Consider the following 22,244-nt stretch of genomic DNA (forward strand, 5'->3'; position numbering starts at 1 on the left):
CAGGAACATAATGACAACAGCCACCCTCGAAGCAGCATTACCCATGCAGAGCAAGGGGAACAACTACTAAAAGTCTCAGAGCGAGTGATGTTCGAAACGCTATTAGCGCGCACCCCGCTAACTAGCTAGCCATTTCACATCACATCGTTACACCAGCCTAATCTCGGGAGTTGATAGGCTTGAATTCATAAACAGCAGAGCTGCAGGCAAAACGCACGAAAGTGCTGTTTGAATGAATGCTTATGAGCCTGCTGGTGCCCACCATCGCTCAGTCAGACTGCTCTATCAAATCATAGACTTAATTATAACATAATAACACACAGCAATACAAGTCTTAGTTTCCGGATTTTACCATATTAATGAACTATCATCTCGAAAAAAGAAAAAAAAAATATTTCAGTGAAATATGGAACAGTTCCATATTTTATCTAACGGGTGGCATCCATCAGTCTAGATATTCCTGTTACATTGCATAACCTTCAATATTATGTCATAATTACGTAAAATCCTGGCAAATTAGTTCGCAATGAGCCAGACGGCCCAAACTGTTGCATATACCCTGACTCTGCGTGCAATGAAGAGAAGTGACACAATTTCACCTGGTTAATATTGCCTGCTAACCTGGATTTCCTTTCGCTAAATATGCATGTTTAAAAATATATACTTCCCTGTATTGATTTTAAGAAAGGCATTGGTGTTTATGGTTAGGTACACGTTGGAGCAACAACAGTCCTTTTTCGCGAATGTGCACTGCATCGATGATATGCAACTCAGGAAACGCTAGATAAACTAGTAATATCATCAACCATGTGTAGTTATAACTAGTGATTATGATTAAGTTTAATGCTAGCTAGCAACTTACCTTGGCTTCTCACTGCATTCGCGTAACAGGTGGGCTCCTCGTGAGGCAGGTGGTTAGAGCGTTGGACTAGTTAACCGTAAGGTTGCAAGATTGAATCCCTGAGCTGACAAGGTAAACATCTGTTGTTCGTTCTGCCCCTGAACAAGGCAGTTAACCCACTGTTCCTAGGACGTCATTGAAAATAAGAAAGTGTTCTTAACTGACTTGCCTAGTTAAATAAAGATTAGATAAAGGTGTACAAAAAAAAATTGGCAAAATCGGCGTCCAAAATTACAGATTTCCGATTGTTATGAAAACTTGAAATCAGGTGTAAGGTCAGTCAGTTTTGGTGGCCTCAAACACATTTTAAGCCTAAATCCACTTTGTCCAGAATACAACAAAACAAATTTACACATTTTGATGTGAAGAACCCGTTTAAAGGGTAAAAGTGACACAAACCAATGTCTTAACACTATCAACAAGGCAGGTCCTACATGCCCTAGTGTGGTCAGGTGCCACAAAAAAAGAACTTAAGAAAATTGTAATAGGCTCAGAACAGGGCAGGACAGCTGGTCCTTGGATGTACACAGAGAGCTAATATTAATAACATGCATGTCAATGTCTCAAGGCTGAAAGTGGAGGAGAGATTGACTTCATCACTACTTTTATTTATGAGAGGTATTGACATGTTGAATGCACCAAGCTGTCGGTCTAAACTACTGGCACACAGCTCAGACACCCATGCATACCCCACAAGACATGCCACAAGAGGTCTCTTCATAGTCCCCAAGTCCTGGACAGACTATGGGGAGGCACACAGTACTACGTAGAGCCATGACAACATGGAACTCTATTCCACATCAAGTAACTTGACCAAGCAGTAAAATTAGATTTAAAAATAAATAAAAAACATTGGCACAAAGCAACACAAACATTAGTACAGACACATGCATATGAGTTAAGTTAATTAGTTGAGTTTGTGGGAGCAAAATACATTCGTTTAGACGACCCTTACACTGTCATCAGAAAGGGGTTCTCCAGAAATGTTGATCAGAGCCTTGTTCTGGTCATGCTCCATGTGGTTGGATAATCTTGCATTCTTCATTCTCCTCTGTGTTGGCCTCTTCCGCATCTTCACCTCTTTGAACCTTGCGTGGCTCGTCTTTCTGGTCTAAAAAAATCTTGGGAGGAGCCGGCCTTGCAAAGTGTCTTGGATGATCCTCCATCGTCACTGCTCGTAAAGTTGAAAGAAACCGATGTGGGTGTGAGTTCTTGCAGGTTGGTTTTCTCCAGGAAAAGACCCTGCCATCTCTGTAGTCTACTTCACCTCTTCTAAACTTCCTTAGCTTGTCCAGCTTCAATTTAAGAGTGAATGTGTCTATGTTGAGGTATGTACGCTTGCTCCAGTTTGGTGGGTGTGGTCAATTGTGGCCTGAATCAATATGGGTGTGGCCATTTTAAATCGCAAAACTTGTGCAGCACACTATACGGTAAGCACCATCTGGGCCACCATAATCAACTTTTTTTCCAGCTGGTAATTCAGTACTGTTTCTGTTAAATTCAATGTTACACACTTTTGTCAAATGTTCTGTTGAACTGAACACAACCCATGATTGTTACTAAAGCACCTTATACCACCCACCACTGCGACCTGTATGCTCTCGTCGGCTGGCCCTCGCTACATATTTGTCACCAGACCCACTGGTTCCAGGTCATCTACAAGTCCATGCTAGGTAAAGCTCCGCCTTATCTCAGCTCACTGGTCACGATGGCAACACCCACCCGTAGCACGCGCTCCAGCGGGTGTATCTCACTGATCATCCCTAAGGCCAACACCTCATTTGGCCCCCTTTCCTTCCAGTTCTCTGCTGCCTGCGACTGGAACAAATTGCAAAAATCGCTGAAGTTGGAGACTTTTATCTCCCTCACCAACTTTAAACATGTGCGATCTGAGCAGCTAACCGATCGCTGCAGCTGTACATAGTCCATCGGTAAATAGCCCACCCAATTTACCTACCTCATCCCCATACTGTTTTTATTTATTTACTTTTCTGCTCTTTTGCACACCAGTATCTCTACCTGCACATGACCGTCTGGTCATTTATCACTCCAGTGTTAATCTGCTAAATTGTAATTATTTTCCTACATCCTCATGCTTTTTGCACACAATGTATATAGACTTTTTTTTCCCTTTTCTGTGCTATTGACTTGTTTACTCCATGTGTAACTCTGTGTTGTCTGTTCACACTGCTATGCTTTATCTTGGCCAGGTCACAGTTGTAAATGAGAAATTGTTCTAAACTAGCCTACCTGGTTAAATAAAGGTTAATAAAAAATAAAGAAAATGTAACACTGCTTTAAACCTGTCTCAATAAATTGTCTTTAATTGACATCCCACAGGCTTCTGGGGAAAGGACAATGACCTCGTTAGTGGCCTATGATGATTCTGACCAGGAGGATGATGACGGAGCACTCCCTCATCTTGCCAACTGTCCCATGGATGATATCAGGCAGTCCCAAGGAAACCAGAAATGGTTGGATTCTAACTTATATGGACCATTATTACCCAGTCCCCATTACAAACAACTGGAAATAGGACAATGTGGTGAAGGTAGGACAGTGTCTGAACCTCACAGGGAGATTTATCCCCTTCCATTGGGTCTCTCAGGGGTTGTGGAGAACAGCTCAAACTCAAAACCGTACTCTGCTCCACTATACTGTGTTAATTTGACCACAGCGAAGAGGCATCAGGCTGCACCACCTGGTGTCTCGCCATACATTCCTAAGAGACAGAGGTTGGCCACACAAGGAACGAGAGAAGAACCAACCTCTTTGGAAACGAATGATAAGTCCACTGTCTCCAGGCTGCTGACCGAGGTCTCTGAGCGGGTGCGTCCGTACCTGGGGCCCAGGCCTGGCAGGGCAGCGGTGCCGAGGTGCATGCAGCTCAGCCTCCAGGCCCACCAGGCTCCAATCAACATGATCCAGTGGTGCCCAGTGCCCCAGCTCAGCCATCTCCTACTGTCTGCCTCCATGGACAAGACTGTCAAGGTAACCATGATGATGTGTGTGAGCCATTGAGTGCTCCATTTTTTTCAGTCATACATGTCGTAGGGTAGTTCATAGCCTACACACAGGCATACTTTTACACTTGTCAGTCCTAGGGACAGGTAAGTGGGTAATTAGTGTACAGATCTGACGTTCAATGTAAGTGGCTCACCAGGTTAGACGGTAAGATGGATGATAACAGAGCGAGACATGCTGCATTTAGAAACACCTGTGTCACTGTCACAGCAATGTGTGTCAGGACCCATGGGATTTCCTTTCCTCCACTACTACCTACTATTGTTGTCACGATACCAGAATTTTTACTTAGATACCATGTTCAGTATCACAATACTCGATACCATCACGATACTACATACCAAAACAATACCCAAATGATACCACAGCAACAACAAAAAACGAATGCCAAAGTCACAGGATGGCACTTGATCCAGATATCTTTTGAGTTCAATATAATTCCATAGATTTTTGAATGTATGCTTTAATTAATAAATGATACAATCATACAATCAATTAGTTTTTTACCAGTCTAACTACAACAGAATAATGGTAATTTATTTGAATGGTAAATCTCTATTGATAGACTGGGTAAATCAAAATGTAGCCGAGGCCTGTTCACAATACACGTGAATGCATTGAGCTTGTTTTGGCTGTTTTCCATCTGTAGCCTCATGAAATCAATCTGTTTACCTTCCATTTGGGACATATTTTATTGTACTGATCAACAACATTTACATAGAAGCAGTCTCTTCTTTTATAAAAGTGCCATGATGTCATTCACACACAAAGAAACTCCCAGTGGTGAGCACATTTGCATGCGCACAAATAATTTGATATTACATTGATTTACGGCAGTAAGCAGAGTATGGAAATTGTCATGTAAACATCTTACTCTGCTTATCTTAAGGTCAAAATCGAAGTAGGCATAGCATACATACACCAATTGAAACCCCTGGTTTTCAGAGAAATCTTTCAAATAATTAGGGCATGTAAAGCGGCTTAATCTGCACATGTGCCAGCAGCAAGCCTCCCTGTTATGCCGAGTGAAGAGTTCAGGAAATACCTGTAAGTATGCATCTTAGAAATAATTTTCACATACAAACTTTAAAAGTCCGAATTCCGAATCAAATGGAATTTGATTGACATGGTCACTGTGGTAGAATGTTTCTTTTTATGGACTGATTTCAGATGGGAACAGGATTATTAGGGAAAATGTTTTAAACTATTTATATTAATTCTGTGCAACTTCAGGTGCGCGTTTACTGTGAACACTGAAGCTGTACCCGCTTTAATTTACTGTTTTAACAGTGTCCAACTAGGCTACTGTGGATATTTGATTAAAATGTGGGCCTACCATGAGAAAATGCATCATAACATGAAAATAGCAGTAGCGGCCAATGTGTGGTGTTCAATGTAGGCCTACATTCCATGAGACTTTTGGGAGAAAAAAAACACGCAGGGCTTGACATTAAACCTGTTTATCCACTTGTCCTTCAGACAAGGAGGTGACGGAACATTTTGTTGTGGTGTTTAATGTAAGAAACCACTTTCATTATTCCCATTACAGAGAATCAGACAAATTATAGTACCCTCTGCTTATTCGCTACTTAGCTTATTCAAGCCTGTCTCAAAATACAACACTGACTTTTTTTTAAGACATTAAAAAAATATATATCTCTGTACCAGACTTGCTTTTCAAAGATCGCTTCAAATGTACACACTTTGCTCTTGTTGGAAGCAAACACTCCCACATTGCTGACTACAAAGTAGCTATAACTCTGCCAATAACGCACTAACTAGCAAAGAATATGAACATGTGCACACGTGGCTACATGCAGCGCTCGCTTTGATCTCAAAACAATTGTGTAATAATCATGACTGCTCATGCTGTAAAATAGTCCAGTTCAAAGTGAATGGCACATCCATATATGGCAAGGGACTATTTGCATATAGGTCTACTGCAGCTCTGATTGGTTATGGCTCACCGGTCTGTACTCTGTGTAGAGTACGGGCCTGAGTCATGCCTGTCAATGCAATAAAATCTGATGCCCTATGCCTACAACTAAATCTCTTGCATAGTTTTGCATAGTTAGTTTTGTTTCGGTATGTTGCATTGAAGGTGGTTAATATTGGCGTTGATTCGATCACATAATCCCACAGTAAAGGGAAACGTTGGTGTTAACTACCGGGGGGAAACTCCACTCAACTTTCTAATCTCTTGCTTCTCTACGCGGGCTGTTATTTCTTCTGCAAGGCTGTCCTGGCAGAGCCGCACCCACAAACAGCTTAAATGGAACATTATATGTAATCCTGCTCAGTGTTTCCTCATGGCAGGCTAGAGCTAGCAATGAGTGTGCTATGGGAATATCAGCTGTGCTGAAAGACTGACTTGATCCTCTCTCAATCAGTAGATGACATGGGACACATTTGACAGAAGTACCCAAAAGTATGTTCTAGTATCGAGAAAGTACTGACGTTTCGGTGTACCATTTAACACTACTACCTACCACATTTCACCAGGGTCGTATGGCACCAAATGGAAGAAAACTGTGAGGGACTACCTTAACTTGCCAGATAAGAAATTGTTTCAATGTTCTGTTGCAAAATGTTTTGCTACGATGTGCCCCAATTAAAACGACCCAGGAAGACCTAAGTTTACCTAATGTAACCTAGGTTCTATGATATGAGTTATGTCTCTCACTTTGGGTAACACCTCTTAGGGATGGAGTCTAGGAAGGTCCAATCACACAACGTCTGTCGGACAGGAGCAATGACCAATAGTGGACCAACCCACTTTCCATATAAGGAGCCGTAGTCTGCTCCCATCTTCACTTCTAAGTACGTTCGTCTTCTTTACGCAAAGCATGAAGAGTAATGCGGTGAGAGACCTCACTCATATCATAGAACTTTAGGTTACCTCATGTAACCCCGGTTATATTTCAATTACTCTTTCGGTCACTTTGGGGATATAGCCAAATCGAGTAGCGCTCATATACTCTCCGAAGCCATGTCTGAATCGGATCAACACTCAGAAGTCCGGACAATAAGCACTATATGCTCTAACGAGGGTGTAGTGACGTCCAGTTCGTAGAACCTCACGAATGTATGGGGGGGGGGGGGGGGTACCCCAGCATGCCACATTATAGACATCTTGAACAGAGACGCCTTGGAACAATGTCCATGATTTAGACAAGCTTCCACTATACAATGGGATAAAGCACTACTAACACAAGGGACAAACCTTGGATATCGCTGGGGCAAATCATAGGTAGTTGTGGCCTGACGATGCATACAGCTCTCCAACCTGTTTTGCTAATGCAATGGCTAAATGTAAAGCAGTTTCAAGCAAGCAATCTAATTTTCACGCTTTCCAGTGGCTCAAACTGCAGCTGTGGAATGGACTCAAGCACCACAACGATTGTAGGATGGGTCTAGCTGTTTGGGTACTGAGCGTAGACTACGCTAAAATGTGAGGTTGTTGTACTTGGGATCAGCTAGCCACTGTTCACCCAGGAGATTACTATTCTGACTCAGGTTTCCACCATGTTATCCGGGGCGAGCATTGTTGCGCCTCATTTGACCGTAGTGCTGTGCGGTGTAAGTGGTCAGTTTTAGCTGTAGCTAGCTAATAATTCCAGGTATGAGTGTTTGGTTTAGTTCGTCCAGTACGGGGAAAACAATAGCCATAATGCTAAGCGAGAAGGTTCTGGCAGCTGGTTTATATGTGAGCTACTCAGAGCCTGGCCGCGGGGTCTGTACAACTCACATAGCTAAACACACAGCTGTAGTTAGCCGCAGAACACTTGCTCTTTACAGGCTGAAACATCTCCCACGACCATAGTACCAAGGCACAACTGGTCAACCTAGCCAGCGAGGGCGCTGGTAAGCTACATAAGGGGGAATGTAACACTTACCCAGTGTAGGTATAAGAGCTAGCTCAAAGTGTGTACTGGCGGACGGTAGCTGTGGTGCTAGCCCTGGTATTAGTTGGCTGGCAATTGCCTAGCACACTGATAGCTGAAGAACGTGAATGGCATGCTCACTTAAGAAGTTTCGCCTAGTAGTGTGGCGTGGGCTAACTGCATCACAGCAGGGGACTCGCCCTGTGCAGTGGTAAAAGTAGCTATATCTCTGGTATGGAGACCCGGGCTATGCATCTGCTATTCGAAGCTTTGCTGTATAGCTAGCGAGTCCGTTCGCCCAGCGGGTCAGTAGTCTAGTTATATCAAGCATACTTCCCGAGGGAGATCTTGTCGTGTGCTTCACCAATACTTAGCTGTGCAACCAGTGTTCCCTGGCGTTTAACTAGCTAACTTAGTGTTCACGTCGAGGGTTAGTAGCCTCGTCCCTAAAATACGAAGCTTGGGGAAGTTCCATGGCAGAAATTAGCTGAAGAGGTCGAAAACCGCTGTAAATCAGTGATGTGCCTTGCTTGGCTGGAGCTCCAAAAGGTGCTTACCAGATTAGTGCCATAGGAGCAACAGTGTGCGATGGCTGAAAATGTCAACAAAATGAGCACTGGCAACCTTTTTAGAACTAGACATTTTTTGAAAGCCAAAAAAATAGCTAGCCACAACGAGGTTAATTTTGAGAATTTGGCTAACCTTGAAGGCAACCTAGTTCACTAGCTAGCTGCTTCTCAAAACAAACCTCAGTGGCTAGCTATTTTTTGAGGGGTCTTGAAATGTAACATCCAATCAATCTCCAGGCCTCCAAGGGAGTACGTGATTTGAGGTATGGGAACGCGAGAGACTAGTAGCCTAGCTATAGCAAGCACACCAACTGAAGAATGTGCGTTCTTTCTTAGCTAGCAAGGTTAGTTTAGAGTCTGGCTAACCGAATCTCGAGTATATTTCCTTTCTTCCACTTTGGTGGGAATAAGCAACACGAAGCAGGTATCTGGGCTGGTAAGGCGAGAGCTAGCTGTGTGGTGTAGCTGTCATGTGAGGGCAATCCTCAGCACGAAGCTTCTGTCCTGCACTTGGCGGCTGAGTTCTTGACCGTCCACCTGTGAACAGTTAAGCAGAGGTCCAAGTCGATGCTGAGTAGAGGACCTTAATTTGAACCGGTGAAGAAGATGAAAGAAGTTAAGATACTACGACCCCTTATATGGGAAGACGATCGTTTCTCTATTGGCGGTTGCACCCGTCTATGACCAACTTTGTATGACTGGATCTTCCTAGACTCCGCCCCTAACAAGGCGTTACCCAAAGTGAGACACTGAAAGAGTGATTGTAAATAGAACCACCAGCTCGCTATTCATCTCATCCATAGGTCAATTGGTGCAGAAAGCGAAATATTTTGATCCAGAGCAAAAGTGCGTTCCCTGCACAGAGCCAGAGAGCATTAGCCTCTGCTACGAATGGGCTCGGTATAATTAACAATTTAAATATTTATGATGAAATTTGCCTATTCATGCAGGAGTGCAAGTGTACTGCTGCTAGGCTCCCTCTGTCACTTGGCAGACTAACTCAGACGGCAGGGCTTGAGTTAGTTGTCTGTTGCTGGGGATTAGATCAGTTAGCAACACTAGATTCATAAATGTTTTCCTCGTCCAATTACTTAAATAAAACCTATTTGAGGATGCAAATTAATTGAGCCCTTATCAATATTTACAGATTTGTATAATAATCTGTCTAAAGTCAATCTCACAAATAATTTGAATGGGCCACCCAATTGGAATATGCAATGCAAAGTTAATCCAGGGAAACCCAAATAAAAATTAGTGCCAAGCTGAGGAAGGGGGGACAGGTCAGTAGGGGACACCGGTAGGTCAGAAGAGGACCCTATGTCCCTGGCCAGCCCTGGTCTTTTGCACAGACAAACTGAATTGGTCCACTCACACAGACAGCATCGTGAAGAAGGCGCAGCAGCGCCTCTTCAACCTCAGGAGGCTGAAGAAATTCGGCTTGTCACCAAAAGCACTCACAAACTTCTACAGATGCACAATCGAGAGCATCCTGGCGGGCTGTATCACCGTCTGGTACGGCATCTGCTCCGCCCACAACCGTAAGGCTCTCCAGAGGGTAGTGAGGTCTGCACAACGCATCACCGGGGGCAAACTACCTGCCCTCCAGGACACCTACACCACCCGATGTTACAGGAAGGCCATAAAGATCATCAAGGACAACACCCACCCAAGCCACTGCCTGTTCACCCCGCTATCATCCAGAAGGCGAGGTCAGTACAGGTGCATCAAAGCTGGGACCAAGAGACTGAAAAACAGCTTCTATCTCAAGGCCATCAGACTGTTAAACAGCCACCACAAACATTGAGTGGTTGCTGCCAACACACTGACTCAACTCCAGCCACTTTAATAATGGGAATTGATGGGAAATGATGTAAAATATATCACTAGCCACTTTAAACAATGCTACCTAATATAATGTTTACATACCCTACATTATTCATCTCATATGTATACGTATATACTGTACTCTATATCATCTACTGCATCCTTATGTAATACATGTATCACTAGCCACTTTAACTATGCCACTTTGTTTACATACTCATCTCATATGTATATACTGTACTCAATACCATCTACTGTATCATGCCTATGCTGCTCTGCACCATCACTCATTCATATCCTTATGTACATATTCTTTATCCCCTTACACTGTGTATAAGAAATTCGTTTTGGAATTGTTAGTTAGATTACTTGTTGGTTATTACTGCATTGTCGGAACTAGAAGCACAAGCATTTCGCTACACTCGCATTAACATCTGCTAACCACGTGTATGTGACAAATAAAATTTGATTTGATTTTGATTTGGCTACTATTTGTCATTTAGCTGCAGGAGAGAGCTGTTTGTAGCTGTACACAGTCACCGTGGTTACAGCAGGTGTCTCGCAATAGTGTTTATGTTGATAACATGAATACAATTTTTATATTTTTTTGTTACGTAGAAACCATTAGGAGGCTGATTTTTCATTTGCCAGGACTTAAAGTGACCAGTGAAATGGAAAATGTTGTAAACATTCATTTTCTACATTAGGCCTACACATTTTACAGCCTGTCAGAATTTTTCCTTTAGAGGGCAGTGTTTCTCTTACAATGATTATTTAGCTGAACTCGTTTAGATGTTGCTTTTGTTCATGATAGACGGAAATATTATTGTACAGTTCACCTACTCCAGTATATTTAATTTTCAGCTCTTTTTTTTGTGTTGCTCTGGTATTCCCTCTAATGTCTTCACTGCTTTACATTTCCAAAATATTTGCCTCTAAGCTTCTAGGGGATTCTGTTTGGTACAGAGCAGCGAAGAAGGAGCTTGTTCCTGAATTGACATGTCTCACACACATTCCTGTCGACTCTCTGTGGAGTATGGGGGCTGTCATACTTCTCCATGCTCTTTCATGCTCCGTGTAGTACAGTGTTCAATAATGAAATAGAGGGAGACGGATCTGGCTCACAGATCTTCAAAGACCCTCTGTGGGTCTGGATATGCTATGGCATAGAAACTTCTCATTAGTTTTGGCCTTCACACATGAGACCACCCACTCAATTTCCGACGTTTCCTGAGGAGACTTTTCCAAAGGGACTGGCAGACGCTTTCTTTTGACACTGAGATGTCTCCCATGGCACCGACAGTTGGCATCATTGCCACCTACTTGAATCAGGGTTTGTCAGGTTCAGCAAGCCTCTAATCTCCAAAGGGTGAAATTGACTTATTTCTGTTGTCATTAGGCTGTTTTTTCAGCCTTCTTCTTGTCAAGTAGTAGAAACTACCTAATCACACTCGTGACAGGCTGGTGCACTATTCCTTTGTTTCTTCACGACTAGGATCAGAGAAGCCTGCATTCAAATCACAAAATTATTCAGCTATTTCTTGCTTGAGATCGATTTATGGCACTCCAAGTTAATTAGCTAGATAAATGAATTAGCGAGTGCTGTCTTGCTTTTTTTTTAAACCCTCAAAATAAGCCCTAATCTACAACTGAATTAAGCCAATTTGTCAGTAAATAAAATAAAACACCTTTAAAGGTCCGATACAGGATCAAATAATTTCTGGGTGACAATTAAGTACTTTATTGTGATTTGTATTCAATGTAAATTGTAAAAAAAAAATTAGCAAAGAGCAATTTCTCAAGAACTTCGCTCGTGCTGTCAGGGAGTGGTCTGAGAGGGGGGCAACTGAAAACTAGCTGTTATTGCCAGAGGTTTGGAACTCTCTCTCTTATTGGTCTATGAACTTGGGAGGCTAAAACTCCCTCTCACCAAAACAGGCTAACAATTCTGTCGGCCTTTTCAGACAGCCATTACTCTAAAAAGGCATCATTTTCACAGTATTATTCCAACCTCAGTGTGGAAATATACGTGGAACAAAAATATAAATGCAACACGTCAAGTGTTGGTTTCATGAGCTCAAAAAGCCAAGACATTTTTCCATATCCACAAAAAGTTATTTCTCTCAAAGTTTGCACCAATTTGCTTATCCCTGTTAGTGAGCATTTCTCCTTTTTCCAAGATAATCCATCCACTTGACAGGTGTGGCATATTAAGACGCTGATTTAAACAGCATGATCATTACACAGGTGCACCTTGTGCTGGGGGAAATTAGAAGGACACTCTAAAATGTGCAGTTTTGAGAATGCCAAGAGTGTGCAAAGCTGTCGTCAAGGCAAAGGGCTACTTTGAAGAATCTCACATACAATTTATTTAGATTTTGTTTAACACTTTTTAAAATATTTTTTATTGGTTACTACATGATTTCACGTGTTGTTTTGATGTCTTCATTCTTCTATAATGTAGAAAATAGTAAAAAATAAAGAAAGAAAAACCCAGGAATGAGTAGGTGTGTTCAATCTATTGACTGGTACCCTGTATATATAAAAGACAGAGAAATCATGTTTTTTACCGGACTGGGACTTTTTAAAGGGATAGTTGACCAAAATGTTAAAAATCCAGTAACAAGGAGAGACTGCAATCCAGACCTGCATTCATGACGAGTACCATTTTAAATCTTTACTTCCATATTACTTTTGGTGTTTGCTTTAGTCTGGAGGGGCTCCTCTATGGGAGGAGTTTGCAGTTTTGCAACTAATCTATTATTTCCATTTCGCTAGAGCAGCTCAATCTCTCCCAACTAAACTTTTTGAAATGATTTCAAATAGTTGTTGACCCAAGGTCTGCTGCAATCCATTTAATTTTCTGTGTTAACCTAGACACTGTCTTCAACCGCTAAAGTTGTTAGTACATACTAAGTTCTATGCCCAAATGAATGCAAGCATATCAGTTTTTGGTGCATATGCACTTGTTTCCCAGCCAAAGTGAGAGGTGAACACAGAGCCTCAGATTACCGTTTCTCCCCTCTCAAAAGTAATTCAATGCCATCCTAAAGGACTGTGTGGCTGCCTGGGGCCCCAATGTAGGAGGCAGCAAATAGTATGTGAGATTGTTTACACATACAGCAGCCCAGGGATTTTACTCTGATTTCAATTTCGCCGCCAGATCATTATCTCAGCATGATTCTACTAGTAGTTATGGATTGCCGGCTTGACCTCAAATGCCTTGTCACATTGACATTTATTCACACAGTCTGGAAATAGCATTCCTATTGGCTCTGGAGGTGACGGTAGAGCACCAGGATGTATTCGACCAGCGGCCCTGTCATCATGTCACAGGCTCTGTCTCACTCAGGGGACAGCGAAATATCCTTCACAAATAGCTCTAGTTCTCCACCAAAGCCATTGATCTCGGCGGACATGTTTTGTAGTTTGAGTGTTTGCTTGTGGACTTAATTTAGCACAAACCCTTGATCCAATGTGCTATTGGATGCAAAATACTTTTTTAAATTAAAGATGTTTGATCTACAGTTAAAATAAAAAAAATAAAAAAAGATCCCTCCTGCATACACTTAGCAATATGATAGTGGGGGGGCAACTTTTTTTAATTAGGCTAATTTATTTGAATTGAAGAACCGTGAAAGAAACCGATTTAGTATCCTTTTCCCTGTAATCTATAGGGAGATTGTCCAGTTTGAAACGCCCCATATTACCGATTTACTTAGGTGATGTGTGAGTGTAGCACCCTCTTAAAGAACCATACTTTTTTCAAATACAGAATAATGAGTGTGATTTTTAAAAAGCCTCTTTGTGCTCTCTCTGGGGTGTATGAGAATTCCCATTACAACCTTTTAAAGTTCCTCAAAACATGACTGTCTCTAATTAACCGCTGCACTGTATACAGGGGTCTATTCACTAGGAACCAAACAGAAGCAAATGGGATGAAATGGGGAGCAAACTACCTGATTTTGTTTGCACTAGGGGTGCGCAGGTCAGCTGTTTGTTCACCTGCAATTGCTAATAACCCGTCCATAACCACCTGACTATGTGAAAATCTGAGGCCCGCACCCGACCCTAACTCGCTAATATAGACTAGTAGACTAGATGTTTTTTGTGAGCTGAAGCTCCAGTGCAGCTTGACAATGATACAAATCACATAATCAAGTCTACATGAAAATGTCTTAAGTAAGAAATTTGAAGTTTTGGAATGGCCTAGTCAAAGTCCACACCTAATCGCTCTTGAGATGTTGTGGCAAAACTTGAAATGAGCAGCTCATGCTTGAAAACTCACATTTTTCTGAGTTAAAGCAGTTTTGCATGCAAGAGTGGGCAAAAATTCCTCCACGGGGATGTGATGCTAATCAAAATGACAGGAAGCATTTGGTTGGAGTCATTGCATCTACAGGTGGCACACTCAATAACTGGTTGTAAGGGGGCACTTGCATTTTCTCACAGGGGAATTGGGCGTTGCATAACTTTGTTAATAAATTAAATAGAATATGTAAAAACAATAAGATTACACTTGTAAACTCGGGTTCCCTTTTATCTAATATTAGGTTTCTGTTGAAAATCTGATAACATTCACTATAAAAAAAAAAACATTTTAAAGTGTAAAAATAGAGAATCAGAAAGGAGGCAAATACTTTTTCACAGAACTGTACATGCAGCTTCTCTTCTGTCATTATATGTTGCCCTAAAAGACACAATTCACCCTTGCTCACCAAAATATCATAAATCGTTAGACTGAATACTTCAATCTATTTGAAGCATCGGTAAAGTTTCATCTCTTCTTTCGCGTTCGCAAAGACATTTAGGGACGGGAGAAAGTGCAATAAGAAAATAAAAAACTGAGATATAATATTGTTTTCACCATTCACCACACAGGAAATAGAAAGCTTTGAAAACAACCCAACATGTTTCTGTTAAGATTTCAGTTCGGCTTGGATGTGGATGCATATTTTGTGGTTTAAATACTATCAGCTTTGATGCTAATAATGATGGCACCTCTACAGATGGTATCTAACTGAGCATTTGTATTCTCTCAAGATGCTAAAAGAAAGTAATCATATTTCTCAACACTTTGCCTACATTTGGCATATGACTTTACTGCAAGAAATGCTTAATTCTGCAGGAGTTAATATGAAGGCTATGTGAGAGGTTATGGACCTAAAGTCAGTGTCCAGATTTCAGTTTCCATTTAACCCATCTGAACAGGAGGCTGCAGTGCCCTTGATGTGCCATAGGCCTATTTGAAGACCTCATCTTGTGACTGTCAAATTTGTATAGATCTTCACAACATCATTTACCACTTCACAATTTTTTTCCCGAAACATCACTTTTCTTGCCATCCGTCTCCTTACGTTCAACTCTCCTTTCGCGCCTTTCCTCTTACTGAATTCAACTCCGACATTGTCCTTTTTGCCTCCGTGGATTGACATGAACGTTTTCTTCCTGTTACCAAAAGCTTTTGACAATTGACGTACGAACAGTTAGGCCATATAGTTATACATTTCACAAGAATAATATATTTGGATTTTAAGATATTGTTCTCTCTTTATTCAACCCGCATGCCACCTTTCATCCACATAATATTTAATGACCCTAAACCTGTCCACCCCACTGAGACTGGGTTCTGAGTCAACCCGCATCACTAGTTTGCACTAATGAATACACCCTGTTTTGCAGATTTGGGATGGTGCAGAGAGTGGGCAGTGCCTGCAGGTATACTCCTCCCACTCGGGGGCGGTGCGAGATGCCTGTTGGTCCCCCTGTGGGCGACGCCTCCTCACCGGCTCCTTTGACAACACGGCCATGGTGACGGACGTGGAGACAGGTGAGCAACGCTCTCTGGAACAATCCAAGTCACTTGTATTTCATATTGGTGACCAAAAATGTTTTGTGTGTTTTCTTGATTAGTTTAGGTCTACTAGTATCCCTTTTACATGTATTTCAAATCAACTTTAATTGGCCACATACACATGGTTAACAGATGTTAATGCGAGTGTGTAGCGAAATGCTTGTGCTTCTAGTTCCGACAGTGCAGAAATATCTAACAAGTAATCTAACAATTCCACAACAACTACCTAATACACAGATCTAAAGGGATGAAATAAGAATATGTACATGTAAATATATGGATGAGCGATGACCGAGCGGCATAGGAAAGATGCAATAGATGGTATAAAATACAGTATATACATATGAGATGAATAATGTAAGACGTGAACATTATTAAAGTGACATTATTTAAAGTGACTTCTCCAAGATCTAACATTAGACCATTGAAAAATGCCATATGTAGAAAACTATGGATAATCGTTGAGACAAATAGCATTTGATATAAGGCTGATTGTACCCTTAAACTGGCATTGCCAACGTAAGTGAAAAATCATGTAAAGTCCGTCCCCTTAAATTCTCCTGTAATGCATATCCTATTTTCTTAAGTGTTTTGTTTTTCAACCGTAAACACATGTAAGTACGTGCGTTGATTTAAAGCTCTCAGTGGCTCTCCATCTTTTAGGTCACCACATGATTAGTCGTTGTAGTGTGCACTTCCTCTCCCCACGTGGCTGTCAATTCTGCCAATAAAGCCCTTGGATAATTGCTTCACCCTCCCATTAAATAACCTGGCAGCTCCGGGTAAGTGATCGATAGCAGATCCACAGGCAGAATCCAACATGCCCACACACCGCCAACCCTCAGGCACCAGGCTGCTGTGACATTATCTCCTGTTTACCCCTTCCTGTCGTTGGTCACAGAGTGTGTTGACTCATTTAGAGGACTGACCCAGCAAACAGGGGATGTCCTTAGGACATAAGAGGATGCTCCCGTTGGGCTCCCTTTAGGGTTTTATCGGAACAATAATCCCACAGAGCGTTCTTGAAAAGTTACATGTTTACCTCAGTTTGGTTGCAAAATAACATTACAGTAAGGACTCTTCATGACCATTTGGAATGACAGTTGGGCTCCATCAGTCAAATTTTACACTGGCAGGTCAGCACTCATGAATACCAGTATGCGATGCTTCTTTATCTGGCAGGCAGGGAGACTAGGCTCACTTGCTCCCTCTACCGCCATGACTAGATTTATATCCCTCCGGATGGCGCATTTTGGTGAATGGCCCAGACCTGAGGTATTGAGAAAATTAGAATATCAATGCAGCAGCATTTGTTATGTCTGCGCTGACAGTCACAAATTCATATATATGTTAATAGCAGGTGGACTGAGGAGCTGGAGTGGTGTGCTTGTGTTTGCAGCATCAGCTCATAATCAATAGATGTGATTCATTGGCTCTTGATGCTCTTCAATAAATCAGAGGCTCTCAGCTGCAACGAGAAAGGCTGGGTTCTTTAGATGATGGGCTGTCAATGTAAACAGCACAGCCCTTGGCTGTCTGGCTGGCTTTTGGAGAGCCCGCACTTAGTGCCTTCAGAAAGTATTCATACCCCTTGACTTATTCCACATTTTGTTACAGCCAGAATTCAAAATAGATTAAATAAAATAAATTCTCACCCATCCACACACACTACCCCATAATGAAAGTGAAAACATGTTTTTCTATTGATAATGAAATACTGAAATATCAAATGTACATGTATTCACACCCCTGAGTCAATACTTTGTAGAAGCACTTTTGGTAGTGATTACAGCTGTGAGTCTTTCTTGGTAAGTCTAAGAGCTTTCCACACCTGGATAGTGCAATACTTGCCAATTTAAAATCATTTTTTTTTTTTTAAACCCTTTTTCTCCCCAATTTCGTGGTATACAATTATTTTAGTAGCTGCTATCTTGTCTCAACGCTACAACTCCCGTAGGGGCTCGGGAGAGATCAAGGTTGAAAGTCAAGCGTCCTCCGATACACAACCCAACCAAGCCGCACTGCTTCTTAACACAGCGCCATCCAACCCGGAAGCCAGCCGCACCAATGTGTCGGAGGAAACACCGTGCACCTGCAACCTTGGTTAGCGCTCACTGCGCCCGGCCCGCCACAGGAGTCGCTGGTGCGCGATGAGACAAGGATTTTCAAAATTCTTCAAGCTCTGTCAAATTGGTTGTTGATTGTTGCTAGACAACCATTTTCAGATCTTGTCATAGATTTTCAAGGAGATTTAAGTGAAAACTGTAACTAGCTTATGGTAGATAAATTAGCATTAAATTCTCTGGCAACAGCTCTGGTGGACATTCAGTCAACATGCCAAATGCACGCTCCCTCAACTTGAGACATCTGTGGCGTTGTGTGACAAAACTGCACGTTTTAGAATGGCCTGTTATTGTCCCCAGCACAAGGTGCACCTGTGTAATGATCATTCTGTTTAATCAGCTTCTTGATATGCCGCAGGTGGATGGATTATCTTGGAAATGGAGAAATGCTCACTAACAGGGATGTAAACACGTTTATAAATTTATTTTTATGGGTATAATAATAAATATTAATATTATTTTGCGAGGCATTGGAAAACCTCTATGGTCTTTGTGGTTGAATCTGTGTTCAATATTCACTGCTCGACTGAGGGACATTACAGATGTATGTGTGGTTATACAGAGATGAGGTAGTCATTCAAAAATCATGTTAAACACTATTGCACATAGTGAGTCCATGCAACTTATTATTTGACTTTGTAAGCATATTTTTAATCCTGAACTTATTTAGGCTTGCCATAACAAAGGTGTCTGGTATTTATTGACTCAAGACATTTCAGATTTTAATTTTTAATTAATTTGTAAACATTTTAAATTTTATAAAAAAAATAAAAAATTCAGGCTGTAACAACAACAAAATCTTGGAAAAGTCTGAATAGTTTTCGAAGGCACTGTACATTATTTGACCCCTTGACCTCAACGCTCCAGATTAAGGTACCACAACACATGCTTTGGCCATTTGTTTGCATTCAATGGTACCATGCTTCCACCTTTTCTTTCTTTTTTTTGAATTTTTGTTAGTTGTTAGTAGTTACTAGTTAGTTGTTAGTAGGTACTATCTTGTCTCATCGCTACAACTCCCGTACGTGCTCGGGAGAGACGACGGTCGAGAGCCATGTGTCCTCCGAAACCCAACCAATCCGCAATGCAGCGCGCATCCAACCCGGAAGCCAGCCGCACCAATGTGTCGGCGGAAACGGCGTGCACTGCGCCGGCCCGCAACAGGAGTCGCTAGTGCGCGATGAGACAAGGATATCCCTACCGGACATCTTAAGTGTTTGTCTCAAGAAGCTCGGTCCAATTCATTACATTTGTTGATTCCTAAAGCAGTCATATTTGGCCTACAGAATGACCGTCACAGTTCAGTAGCAATCGAGAGTTGGAGGGATGGATTAAATGCATTTTATTTGAAGGGCATTAGTGAGAAGTGGTAGCTGCTTTTTGGGCTTTTTCAAGCCTGTTCTTGGGCCAATGTGATTGGAAGCTACTGGAAGAATATTCACAGGCAGTGGTTTACAACAGAAGCTGTAACTTCACTTTGAAAGCATCCACTTTCATACATTATGCTTTTGCCTTCAGCCATTCATCGTGTTTTTGGATGTTTCTTCCTTCTGGGAGGAATGTATGTGAAGTGGTCATAATATCATATGTAGCTCAACCACTAGTGTCCTGCTTTTTGTAGTTTCTCTAATGAAGAAATATATGGAGCAAAATATATAAATCAAATCAATTCAAATCAAATTTTATTTGTCACATACACATGGTTAGCAGATGTTAATGCGAGTGTAGCGAAATGCTTGTGCTTCTAGTTCCGACAATGCAGTAATAACCAACAAGTAATCTAACTAACAATTCCTAATCTACTGTGTAAGGGGATAAAGAATATGTACATAAGGATATATGAATGAGTGATGGTACAGAGCAGCATAGGCAAGATACAGTAGATGGTATCGAGTACAATATATACATATGAGATGAGTATGTAAACAAAGTGGCATAGTTAAAGTGGCTAGTGATACATGTATTACATAAGGATGCAGTCGATGATATAGAGTACAGTATATACGTATGCATATGAGATGAATAATGTAGGGTAAGTAACATTATATAAGGTAGTGTTGTTTAAAGTGGCTAGTGATATATTTACATCATTTCCCATCAATTCCCATTCTTAAAGTGGCTGGAGTTGAGTCAGTGTGTTGGCAGCAGCCACTCAATGTTAGTGGTGGCTGTTTAACAGTCTGATGGCCATGAGATAGAAGCTGTTTTTCAGTCTCTCGGTCCCAGCTTTGATGCACCTGTACTGACCTCGCCTTCTGGATGATAGCGGGGTGAACAGGCAGTGGTTCGGGTGGTAGATGTCCTTGATGATCTTTATGGCCTTCCTGTAACATCGGGTGGTGTAGGTGTCCTGGAGGGCAGGTAGTTTGCCCCCGATGATGCGTTGTGCAGACCTCACTACCCTCTGGAGAGCCTTACGGTTGAGGGCGGAGCAGTTGCCGTACCAGGCGGTGATACAGCCCGCCAGGATGCTCTCGATTGTGCATCTGTAGAAGTTTGTGAGTGCTTTTGGTGACAAGCCGAATTTCTTCAGCCTCCTGAGTTTGAAAGTCGCTGCTGCGCCTTCTTCACGATGCTGTCTGTGTGAGTGGACCAATTCAGTTTGTCTGTGATGTGTATGCCGAGGAACTTAAAACTTGCTACTCTCTCCACTACTGTTCCATCGATGTGGATAGGGGGGTGTTCCCTCTGCTGTTTCCTGAAGTCCACAATCATCTCCTTAGTTTTGTTGACGTTGAGTGTGAGGTTATTTTCCTGACACCACACCCCGAGGGCCCTCACCTCCTCCCTGTAGGCCGTCTCGTCGTTGTTGGTAATCAAGCCTACCACTGTTGTGTCGTCCGCAAACTTGATGATTGAGTTGGAGGCGTGCGTGGCCACGCAGTCGTGGGTGAACAGGGAGTACAGGAGAGGGCTCAGAACGCACCCTTGTGGGGCCCCAGTGTTGAGGATCAGCGGGGAGGAGATGTTGTTACCTACCCTCACCACCTGGGGGCGGCCCGTCAGGAAGTCCAGTACCCAGTTGCACAGGGCGGGGTCGAGACCCAGGGTCTCGAGCTTGATGACGAGCTTGGAGGGTACTATGGTGTTGAATGCCGAGCTGTAGTCGATGAACAGCATTCTCACATAGGTATTCCTCTTGTCCAGGTGGGTTAGGGCCATGTGCAGTGTGGTTGAGATTGCATCGTCTGTGGACCTATTTGAGCGGTAAGCAAATTGGAGTGGGTCTAGGGTGTCAGGTAGGGTGGAGGTGATATGGTCCTTGACTAGTCTCTCAAAGCACTTCATGATGACGGAAGTGAGTGCTACGGGGCGGTAGTCGTTTAGCTCAGTTACCTTAGCTTTCTTGGGAACAGGAACGATGGTGGCCCTCTTGAAGCATGTGGGAACAGCAGACTGGTATAGGGATTGATTGAATATGTCCGTAAACACACCAGCCAGCTGGTCTGCGCATGCTCTGAGGGCACGGCTGGGGATGCCGTCTGAGCCTGCAGCCTTGCGAGGGTTAACACGTTTAAATGTTTTACTCACCTCGGCTGCAGTGAAGGAGAGACCGCATTTTTCCGTTGCAGGCAGTGTCAGTGGCACTGTATTGTCCTCAAAGCGGGCAAAAAAGTTATTTAGTCTGCCTGGGAGCAAGACATCCTGGTCCGTGACTGGGCTGGATTTCTTCCTGTAGTCCGTGATTGACTGTAGACCCTGCCACATGCCTCTTGTGTCTGAGCCGTTGAATTGGGATTCTACTTTGTCTCTGTACTGACGCTTAGCTTGTTTGATAGCCTTACGGAGAGAATAGCTGCATTGTTTCTTTTCAGTCATGTTACCAGACACCTTGCCATGATTGAAAGCAGTGGTTCTCGCTTTCAGTTTCACACGAATGCTGCCATCAATCCAAGGTTTCTGGTTAGGGAATGTTTTAATCGTTGCTATGGGAACGACATCTTCAACGCACGTTCTAATGAACTCGCACACCGAATCAGCGTTTTCGTCAATGTTTCGTATTGCGTCAAATAACAACATGTCCCAGTCCACGTGATGGAAGCAGTCTTGGAGTGTGGAGTCAGC

The 22,244-nt window shown here is 42.4% G+C and overlaps 1 protein-coding gene across 1 annotated transcript in view; it reads left to right on the forward strand.

Annotated features, from left to right (window-relative positions):
* Window positions 1–22,244, forward strand: part of LOC135526100 (WD repeat-containing protein 25-like) — a 33,924-nt gene that overhangs the window by 6,319 nt on the left and 5,361 nt on the right. The window contains exons 2-3 of the mRNA XM_064954202.1: window positions 3,242–3,892; window positions 15,885–16,032. Of these exons, the coding sequence (XP_064810274.1) occupies window positions 3,260–3,892; window positions 15,885–16,032 (781 nt within the window). The 5' untranslated portion in view covers window positions 3,242–3,259. The remainder of the gene's footprint in view (window positions 1–3,241; window positions 3,893–15,884; window positions 16,033–22,244) is intronic.

Source organism: Oncorhynchus masou, chromosome 32, assembly GCF_036934945.1.
Source record: "Oncorhynchus masou masou isolate Uvic2021 chromosome 32, UVic_Omas_1.1, whole genome shotgun sequence".
Classification (NCBI taxonomy): domain Eukaryota; kingdom Metazoa; phylum Chordata; class Actinopteri; order Salmoniformes; family Salmonidae; genus Oncorhynchus; species Oncorhynchus masou.